General features: G+C 34.8%; 1 protein-coding gene across 1 annotated transcript; it reads right to left on the bottom strand.

Annotated features, from left to right (window-relative positions):
• Positions 1–4,797: 4,797 nt before the first annotated feature.
• Positions 4,798–6,850, bottom strand: LOC115972278 (probable acyl-activating enzyme 6). The gene has a single exon (XM_031092497.1). The coding sequence runs from the start codon at positions 6,606–6,608 to the stop codon at positions 4,956–4,958; it is 1,653 nt and encodes a 550-aa protein (XP_030948357.1). The 5' UTR covers positions 6,609–6,850; the 3' UTR covers positions 4,798–4,955.
• Positions 6,851–10,592: the final 3,742 nt, after the last annotated feature.

Here is a 10,592-nt window from a genome sequence, read left to right as displayed (position 1 = left end):
TAAGGAAAAAAAAAAATTAACAAATGTTCTAAGATTATGTTTCATAAATTTTTTTAAAGAAAAAAATTAATATTTTCATATCTTTTTTATAGGAAATAATATCAAAATTTTTCTAAAATATATTATTAACAATTACCTTAAGAACAACGGTTAACCGTACCAATTTTTAAATGTTTCTTTTTAATATAGTTTGAAAATAGCAAAAATAAAAGAGGAATGATTGGAATACACTATTCTTTCTAATAATGGAAAATAAACTTTGTCATTTAACTTTACGAGTTAAAACATAAAGGAGATTGAACTTCGGATCAACACTATTACAATTTATGAGAGTCCAATTACCACTTGTGTTATTGATCTTTTGTCTTTAAAAAAATAAAAATTTAAACTTTAAAATAGATATATTTTATGTTTGTAAGAGCCCAAAAATTTTTAGGCCCACTTAGAATAGCAGAATTAGATTTTACAGGCCCAATGCAATTAATTTGTTAGAGCATGACCTTGCAATGTCAACTTTAATGCTCTTCTATGATCCAGATATGAAGTTAGTGAAATTAGGGCTTAGAGAGTAACAAAAAAAAGTACGAAATATGGACAAAACACTTCCTTGAATCTGGCTGAAGAGGCAATGTTCATAAAAGAAGTGCTTAAGTATGTTTGATACAAGATGATATTCTATAACTTCTAATTTTTTCTCAATGATTTGTCCCTCTTCTTGGAGGGATTCTTTTCTTTTATATAGTCTCTCCTATTGCATCTGAGTCCTCCACTTGTACAACTTAAGGTACTAATTTAATTGCTTGTCCCATTAGGACTTTGCTGGAGGTGGTAGAGTATGTTGTGAACTGTGGGAATACTGTTCAGCGGTCATTCCTTCATTAATGTAGCCAGCTGAGTTAGTACAATGCATTAAATGCGGAAGTAATGGCTACTATACCCATATATTTCCTCTCTTCTTTACTTGCACGTCTCTATTGTTTTCCTTGGTATCTTGTCCTTTGGTGCAAGTACCCAGCTAAAGAATTCCAGAGGAGTACTTACTCTTTGGGCTCCTCGGATGATGGGTCTCTGCGTCTTCCCTCCTCAGATTTTTATCCATGTGTCCAACATGGACTGGTGTGCAAATGAACCTTTTTTCATCCTCGGGCTGGGCCCATAAGCTTTATGTTGCGTTCGGATCTTGCCCTTCCACAATGTTCATATTAAATTCTCCTACAATTACATATTATTAGTTTTTTTGAAGATAAATATTGTTAGTTTTATACTAAATCTTTTAAGTGAATATAATTTAATACATTTTATTTCAAATTAAAAAAAAAGTATTAAGTTTTTCAAACTTGTCTTCTTTAATATCAAAATTAGTGTGAGAAAGGTGTCCTATTTGTCAAATAGTTAGTAATGAAGATGACATCACCCTAGAAATGTTTAGCAATGTTGAAGAACCCATACGAGGAAATGTTGGGGGAAGCCTTTGACTAGGGTTTTAATGACTATTTGAATGCGAGTGCTACGGATAAAAGGTTAGTGACATTAGGACTTACATAGGGTCGGGTCGAGTTCACAGCCACCCGTAACTCGACCTGATAAAAGTCAGGTACGCTAAGGAGGAACAGTCTATTATCAGATTGGGTGATCGGGCATCGAGTTAGATTTTTTTTTTTTTTTTTTGGGGGGGGGGGGGGGGTGTATTTTGGGCTTTGGACTATTTCCTTATAAAACTATCCGTGAAAATGAATAATGTTTGGGCTTTGGATTTTATTCCTCGTTTACTTCAATGCCAAAGACTCAAAGTTATCTAAAAAAAAAAGCAATTAAACTAATTAAAACTTTAATTTCGATTATAAAAATTAACATATCTAATTACATCCCTATTAGGATATGTTTAAATTATTAGAATATATTTAGATTGCTTTATTTTCTCATTAACTTAGAATACATGTTGTAAGGACTAAATTTGAGTTCCTAGCCCAAGGTATGAATGGACTTAGGCCCAAAAAATCCAAAATAATGAATTTGTAGAGAATGAGTTAGAAAACTGGGCTTTAGCTAACTAAACAACAAGTTAGGTAGGCTTGATGATAAAAGAGTGAAAATATACAAGTTTTAACTGAAGAAAAGAAAAGGCCCTCGGCAAAGTCCGGGGAGACTGATTCTTATATAATGTTCTTAAGTAAGATTACAAGTCTGGTTCTAGATTGCTACAGTGTTTTTTTCTTGATTTTTCCGATCCCTTCTCTATTGAGGGTCTCTTACATTATATAGTTCCCTTTCGATGATCTTGGCCCTCCATTTGTTGATCATCCAAGTCACCACTTGAGTGTTTGTCGCATCAGACACCCTTTCTGGCCCTCTGTGAGTTGGGGTAGCCAATGCAGTATTGTTCAAGGGTTTTCTTCACATAAATGCGGCCAGAAAGTTAGCTGCAAAGCATTCAATGCAGTGGCAGAAACTTTCTCTTAGATACCTCTGGGCCCCCATTCCTCTTGTTCGTTTGTGATGCACGTTCCTACCAGTAGATCTTCTTAGAAGGCCACTCTGATCGACAGGATATACCTTTGATCTGTGCTTTGTTTATCCGAGGATATACTCCTCCTCAGATCGCCTTCCACAACCTTCCTGTTTGCATCTTATTTATGGGATTTTGAGTTTGACACCCTCACTACTATTTACCCATCCTCGGACCAACCAACGTCCTCGGCCAAGGCCCAAGGCCCAATATACAAATTCGGGCCCTTATCCCTACACATGTATACTATAATAAAAAGTTAACTAAATAATACTAATATTTTGCAATTGATATAAATATTGGGTAAATATTTAATGATTTTTCAACATTAATAGTCTAAATATTCAGCTCACCAAGCACTTAAAGTGGGTCCTAAATAAGCATACCAGTACTTAGGGTTGTTCATGAAGTTACAGACTATACTTACCTAAATAAAATACTAAAAATCTTTTATTTTTTGAGAAAAAAAAAAAAAAAAAACTACAACTCACTAAATAACATAGTACAATCCATATATTAAGATCTTTCATTCTTCCATCATTGCAAACCTGCGCGTTGGCAATCTAGTTTAGGCAAATTCCTAATTTTTCATGAATGACCAAATTTAAATTGAGATTCAAAATGGGAATCAAGGTTTAATGGAGGAAGACATAACTCAAAGGAAACTTTAATTATCAAAAAGTTTACATAAGAAATTGTTAAAGAGATGATTACGGATAACAAAGAATTAATGAAACATTGTAAGTTAAGAAGGAAATCTATATTAGGAATATTTTTAACAATACATAATAAACTCATTTATTTCAATTGATCTTAAATTAATGGTATAATTATTATATCTTTTTTTTTTTTTTTTTTTTAAATTTTAGATAGTTTCAACTTATGGCATTTGTTTATAATAATAGTTCTTTATCATCAGAGCAAGACACTAATCGACTTTTGGTGTAGGCACAGATTGAACCCCAAATATTTTGTTCAACCATCAGAGACTTTACTAGTTGAGCTAACTGGAACCCACTAATTATTATATCTAATACTCTCAGAATTAATGCCTTGTTGGTGCAAGTATATATTATTTAATAATATATATATTTTTATATCTTGAACCACAATTGACTTATTGCCAGCATGAAGAACAACTGGATTATTAGAACCACATGAAGCAGCATGGCAGCAGGACAACGTTGATTTTAGGTAAAAATGCAAAACTGACTCTTTAACTTTCACTTTTTTTTCATTTCAGTCCTCTAACTTTCAGTTTTGTTAATTCAATCCTTTAACTTTCAATTTTTGTCAATGTAAGGCTTCGTTACATTTCTGTTAATGGCTGTTGTTAGACCCACTGAAATGACGCTGTTTTGTATTTTATTTTATTTTTTTTAATTTTTTTAATTTGGAATTAAAAGAAAATAAGAAAAATCTGGAAAAATTTTTTTTTTTTTTTTCGTTCCCCTAACGCATCACTGATTTAGAATCCTACACCTTTTGCTGCTACCACTCCTCCACACAATCCCAATCCTCTCCTCCTTGCCTCAACAACAACAACAACATCATTTAAATCCTCCAGCAACGCAGCCTCATCGAATCCCTAACTAGCCCTGACCTCCACGACACCACCACCGCCGTTTCCTCCTCTTCTCCTAAGCTCTCAAAGTTTACTGATGTTTCAACCCCACCGCTCAATCTCTCCACCTCGGCAACCTCCTTGGCCTCATCGTCCTCTCCTGGTTCCACCGCTTCGGCCACCAGCCCGTCGCCCCCATCGATGAAGCCACCGCTCGCGTCGGCGACCCCACCGGCAAGTCCCTTGAGTGTCCCGACCTCGACCTCGAATCTCTCTACTGCAACACCCTCGGCATTCAATCCACCATCGCCAGAATCCTCTCCGAGAACTCCGTCATCCTTAACAACTGCGATTGGTGGAAGGAGGTCAAGCTGTTGGATTTTTTGAAAGATGTGGGGAAGTACGCTAGGGTTAGGACTATGATGGTGAAGGAGAGCATGAAAAAGCGCTTGGAATCGAAGCAAGGAATGAGTTACACCGAGTTCCCCTTAATGCTTTTTTTTTTTTTTTTTTTCCAGATTTTTTTTATTTTCTTTTAATTTCGAATTAAAAAAATAAAATAAAATGCAAAACAACGTCGTTTCAGTGGGTCTAACGGCAACCACTAACAGAAATGTAACGGAGCTCTACATTAACAAAAATTAAAAGTTAGAAGACTGAATTGACAAAACTAAAAGTTAGAGGACTGAAATGAAAAAAAAAAAAAAATGAAAGTTAGAAGCTCAGTTTTGCATTTTTGCCTTGATTTTGTTTTTTTATGATGAGGGGAAACTAGAAATTAAGGAAATGGATAGCGAGTTGTGCAAGTCGACCCAATTAACAACAACAACAACAACATTGACAATAATCACATTACAGTTTAAAAGATCAGAAAAATAAAATTGACTAAATCCGACTAATTGTAGGCGCACCCATGGCTTTGGCAATCTGTCTCAGCTCAAACTTCTGAATTTTCCCAGTAGAAGTCTTTGGCAGATCATCCTTGAACACCACCGTTTTGGGCACCATGTAGTGTGGCAACTTAGCCCTACAGAATTCAATAATCTCCTTCTCACTTGGCTTCTGAGTCAACTCCTTCAAGCTCAGAAACGCACATGGCGTCTCACCCCAATACTCATGGGGCCGAGCCACCACGGCCGCCTCATTCACCGCCGGATGTGTGTAAAGCACAGACTCAACCTCCACACTGCTCAAATTCTCACCGCCGCTTATTATCACATCCTTTGAACGATCCTTAATCTCCATGTACCCATCTGGGTGCATAACACCCATGTCCCCAGTGAAAAACCAGCCATTTTTTGTCAAACACTTCGAGGTCCCAACTGGGTCTTTGAGATAACCAAGCATTAAACACGGACCTCTCAATACTATTTCCCCTATTGACAACCCATCACGTTTCACACTCACTCCTGTCTCTTTGTCCACCACGTCCACTTTAGTCATCCCAATAGTCCTCACTCCTTGTCTCGCTTTGAGCCTCGCTTTCTCCGTAGCAGGAAACTTGTCCCACTGTTTTTTCCAAGCGCATGAAACAACGATACCACCGGTTTCAGTCAACCCGTACCCATGAGTCACCACAAAACCCAATAACTCGGCTTTTAGGAGTATAGTAGCCGGTGGTGGAGAACCGGCCGTGAGTACATGAACCGGGCTTTTGAGCGGTTTGAGGTTGTTAGAATAATTCGTCAGCATGTTCAGAACCACTGGTGCACCACACATGTGAGTCACGTTGTGTTTTTCAATCAAACGGTAGATAATGGGCGCGTCGAAATTACGGAGGCAAATGTTGGTCCCACCCACGGCTGCCATGCCCCATGAGAAACCCCAACCGTTGACATGGTACATAGCTAGGGTCCACAGGTAAACTGGTTGTTTTGGTACCGACCAGTCTATGAGCCCATCAAGAGTTATGAAAAATGTGCCTCTATGAGTATGAACAACTCCTTTAGGAGCCGAGGTTGTACCTGAAGTATAGCTTAGGATCATTGGGTCCCACTCGTTTTTAGGCCGAACCCACTCGAACTTAGGATCACCTTTCTCGACCATACTTTCGTAAGTGTCGTGGAAACGAACGGTGTCTGGTGATGGTGAGACTTGATCATCGGTGATAAGGATGAGAAGTGGAGGCTTGATATGCGGCGGGAAGAAAGAGATGGCTTCGAGGATGAGAGCGCGTGAAAGGCAATCGACGAAGACGAGCTTTGACTCACTGTGGAGGAGTAGGACGGAGATTGTACGCGCATCGAGGCGAATGTTGATGGTGTGGAAAATGGCACCGGACATAGGGGCAGCGAAGTGGAGCTCGTACATGGCGGGGATGTTAGGGGCCACGACAGACACCACGTGGCCTTTCTTGACACCGAGTGATACGATTGATGAGGCTAGTTGGAGACATCGACGGTGGGTCTGTGACCATGTGTAGGTGGTGGTGTTGTACACAACAGATGGGCAATCACCATACACGGTGGCTGCTCTTTCTAAGAAGCCTAAGGGAGTGAGAGGAGAGGAGTTTGCTGGGCTTGGTTTTAGTTGATCCATTCTGTTACTCACACACACTGATCTTTGTGTCAAAGCTACTACACCTTCATGTGTATGTGTGAAACTACGAGTGAGGGAGACTTTGTTTACCCCAAATTTAAAGACTTTCCATGACGTCAAGGACAATCATGTACATTCCTGATAAGGCACTCACAACGGTGCCGTATATTAATAGACTATGGGTATGTTTGGATACCGTTTATTTTATTAAAATTGAAAAATTATTGCTAAAAGTACGATAGATAAAGGTAAAAGTTAGTTGAAATAATACAGTGAAACTCATGAATAGTGCCAAAAAGTGCAGTGGAACTCATGAATAGTAGCAAAAATAAGTTAAATAGTAAAATAATTTTAATTTTTCATTTCAATCCAAACGCACACTAAGTGTCGGTTTGAAATGATTAATTTTGCCAACTTATTTTACTTTTCAAATTATTTTTGCTGTTATTCACGAGCCTCATTGCACTTTTTGGTACTATTCATATGGCCCACTATACTATTTCAGCTAACTTTTATATTTATTTATAGTACTTTCAGCAAAAAGTTTTCAATTGCAGCAAAATAAGCGGATCTCAAATTGACCCTATTCATATGTCCCACTATACTATTTCAGCTAACTTTTATATTTATTTATAGTACTTTCAGCAAAAAGTTTTCAATTGCAGCAAAATAAGCGGATCTCAAATAGACCCTATTCATATGTCCCACTATACTATTTCAGCTAACTTTTATATTTATTTACAGTACTTTCAGCAAAAAGTTTTCAATTGCATCAAAATAAGCGGATCTCAAATAGGCCCTATTCATATGTCCCATTATACTATTTCAGCTAACTTTTATATTTATTTACAGTACTTTCAGTAAAAAGTTTTCAATTACAGCAAAATAAGCGGATCTCAAATAGACCCTAAATCCAAAAGTTCAACAGTGTAATTAAGAATACATGATTGTTATTAGCCGTTGATTTTGCATTTATTTTTTCATTTTTTATTATTTATTTACATATTCTGAGGATGGAGAATGATAGTAAATTTTTATTTTTCTGAAAAAAAAAAAGAGAAATAATTAAAAATTAATAAAAAATTGATATTTTAAAGAAATATAATGTAGAATAGATAATCTGATGTGAGAGCATTAGAATCAGGGTGTAAAAAAACTCAGTTACTATTTTACTAATCAACACCCAAAATCAAGTTTATTCGGTTATATATATATCTTCTTCTTTTTTTTAAGCAACCATGAATGGTGAATTCTCAAATATACAATTACTATTCATGGGTTGTGAACATAAAATATATATATATATATATGTATATATATATTTATATATTTGGAGAAAGAGAGAGAGACAGAGGCAAAGATGAAAGAGAGATGGAAGAGAAGAGAGATAAACAAAATCTTTTATATTATTTGATTGTGTAGTTTATATAATATAATATTGTATGTAAAAGAAAGAACTGAGATGCTGAATGTATTTATTAAATAAGTTGGTAAAATAGATAAAATAGCCTTAATGATGTAAAATAGTTTTGAAATGTGAATATGAAAAAAAAAATTATTATTATACTAAAATAAACTATAATTTTGTACCAACTGATGCAAATTGCAAATTTTGAGCTCATAATTGTAGTCACTTTAAGAAGCATGTTACATCTAAATGCACGTGATAAATGTCAGTGATAAGCACTTTCTTTGGCACAATTTAAACGGGTACGCGGTATTATGCTGAAAGGATGTTTGCATGTATATAAACCACTTCTTTTTAGCTTTTTCCTCTCTTAGTTGGTAAGTTTTTGTTGTTGAGTTCAAATAGTAAGTTTTTGATAAAAGAAACTTCTACTTAGAGTTATTTTATTTCATTTGGATTAAGTATTTTGATGTTGTTGTTTGTCAATACTTGATTTACTTATAAAATGTAAATTAAAAAAAACTACACCGAGGATATGTAATGTTAGGAGGTGACAATATTTAAAAGAGCAATTTTTCTCTTGGACACACACACACTCACATATATATGAGTGTGTGTGTGTGTGAACGTATCAATATGTAGTTGTGTAAATGTATGTATACATAAATATGTAAAATTTCTGGCTTCGCCCCTGGTGATGAGACCTAGTGCAAGAGACTTTATTTGTCCCAATTTTAAAAAAAATGGTATTGTATATAATAATAGAGAAATATTATGTCCACAATATTTTTACAACATTTTTACAACAAATTATAGGTGGCAGGTTGTTACTGGTTATTATTGTTGGGGTAAAAAAGTAATGTCAGTAATAGGTTCAAATTTGAACTAATAACAACTAACCACCTATGATTTGTTGTGAAAATGTTGTAAAAATATTGTGGACGTAGCATTTCTCATAATAATATTATGTATAATTTGTGTATTCGAGTATATATATGTGAAATTATGAGTGAGAGAGACTTTGTTTACCCCAAAATAAAAGACGTGTTATTAAGTCAAGACTTGCATGTAGCATTTCTCCTATACTCCTAGTTGTTTATAGGTCCGCTTTATGAGAGGCATGTGATATATGTACAGGGAAAAACTTTTTACACTTAACGTAAAAGTGTGTTTTATAATTGAAAACATGCATTTAACTCATATTTTCCGTTTACATATAAAAATACATTGTGTGAAGAAACACAGCCTATTATATATAATTTTCTTCTTAGATGTTATGTGATAGGTCTCACACTTGTAAGGTTTACTCATATATGAAAGAGTGTTTTATATAACCGTTATTATGAGAGAGGAGGATATGAACTTTGGAATACATCTTTGTTACAGATATTAAGAGATACTAATTGAGATACAAGTCTCTTGTCAAAATATTAAATCATTTAAAGCATCATAAGCCCCACTCTCACACAAAGATCTCTCAGTATGTGTTATTGCTACATTTTTGAGTATGTGTGTGTGAAACTTTGCGTGAGAGACTTTTCTTGCCCCCAGTTTAAATGTGTGGTGCTACGGGTAACATTTGTATGTATCCTTCCTTTCATATGAGTGGGCGCCACACTTTTTTATGAAAGGATGTTACATGTATACGTGTGTGATGAAAGTGAGTGAGAGAGACAATATTCGTCCCAATACAAACTATAAATACTTTGTTTGTCCCAACAAAGGGGGGTATGGTATTATGCATAATGGTGGCATATAACACATTTTCTTAGGTGTAGTAGGTTTCACCAGTGGCGGCTTTAGGAATTTTTCTCAGGGTGTTTCTTAAGAAGCATAAATTATACAATCTAATAAAAAGAGAGATTTATATATTGACAACAACAACAATAAAAGAAAACATGTAAATACATAAAGTTTACAATTGTCTTCTACAAGTTTTCATATTTTGAAATCGGTGCATGATAGTCTCATTATCAATGCTACAAGCTACATCTCTTTTAATTTACACAATCAAGCAATCATTCATCCACTGAATATAAAACAAATTAAGGAGCAAAATTTAATTTTATTGGCATAAAAAAAACTGAGGGTGTTCCCAAAATTTTTTTAAATGGTAGACAAATAAATTTTTTAAAATTATTATATAAAAAAAAATCCAGATCAAGGTGGTCTTGGGACCACCCTGGCCTTAAGGTGGCGCAGCCCATGGGTTTCACGCTAGTAAGGTTTACTATTATATGATTCAAAATAATAAAATCAATCAAAGCAATGTAAGTTTGGATTAGTGTGTTTTTTTAGTGAGATTTTCACAATGAGTGCATCAAGAGTATAAGGTCATAGACATCAAGTTATGCAAAAAAATTTTAGCGTAAAAACTTACTTTTTCTATTTTATCTAATCACTTTTTAAAGCATCCATGTTAGATCATTTATTTTTAACTCTATTTCATTAAAATATAATTTTTAAAATCATTTCTGTCTCTTCTCCACAACTACCGTATACTTTTTTTCTTCATTAACTGAAAGCACCGAGAAATAATAAAAAATTGAAATACACAATTATGGTGCTTGTGTATA

This window comes from Quercus lobata, chromosome 12 (assembly GCF_001633185.2).
Source record: "Quercus lobata isolate SW786 chromosome 12, ValleyOak3.0 Primary Assembly, whole genome shotgun sequence".
Lineage (NCBI taxonomy): Eukaryota > Viridiplantae > Streptophyta > Magnoliopsida > Fagales > Fagaceae > Quercus > Quercus lobata.
The sequence above is the reverse complement of the archived record's forward strand: the minus strand, read 5'-3'. Positions and strand labels throughout refer to the sequence as shown.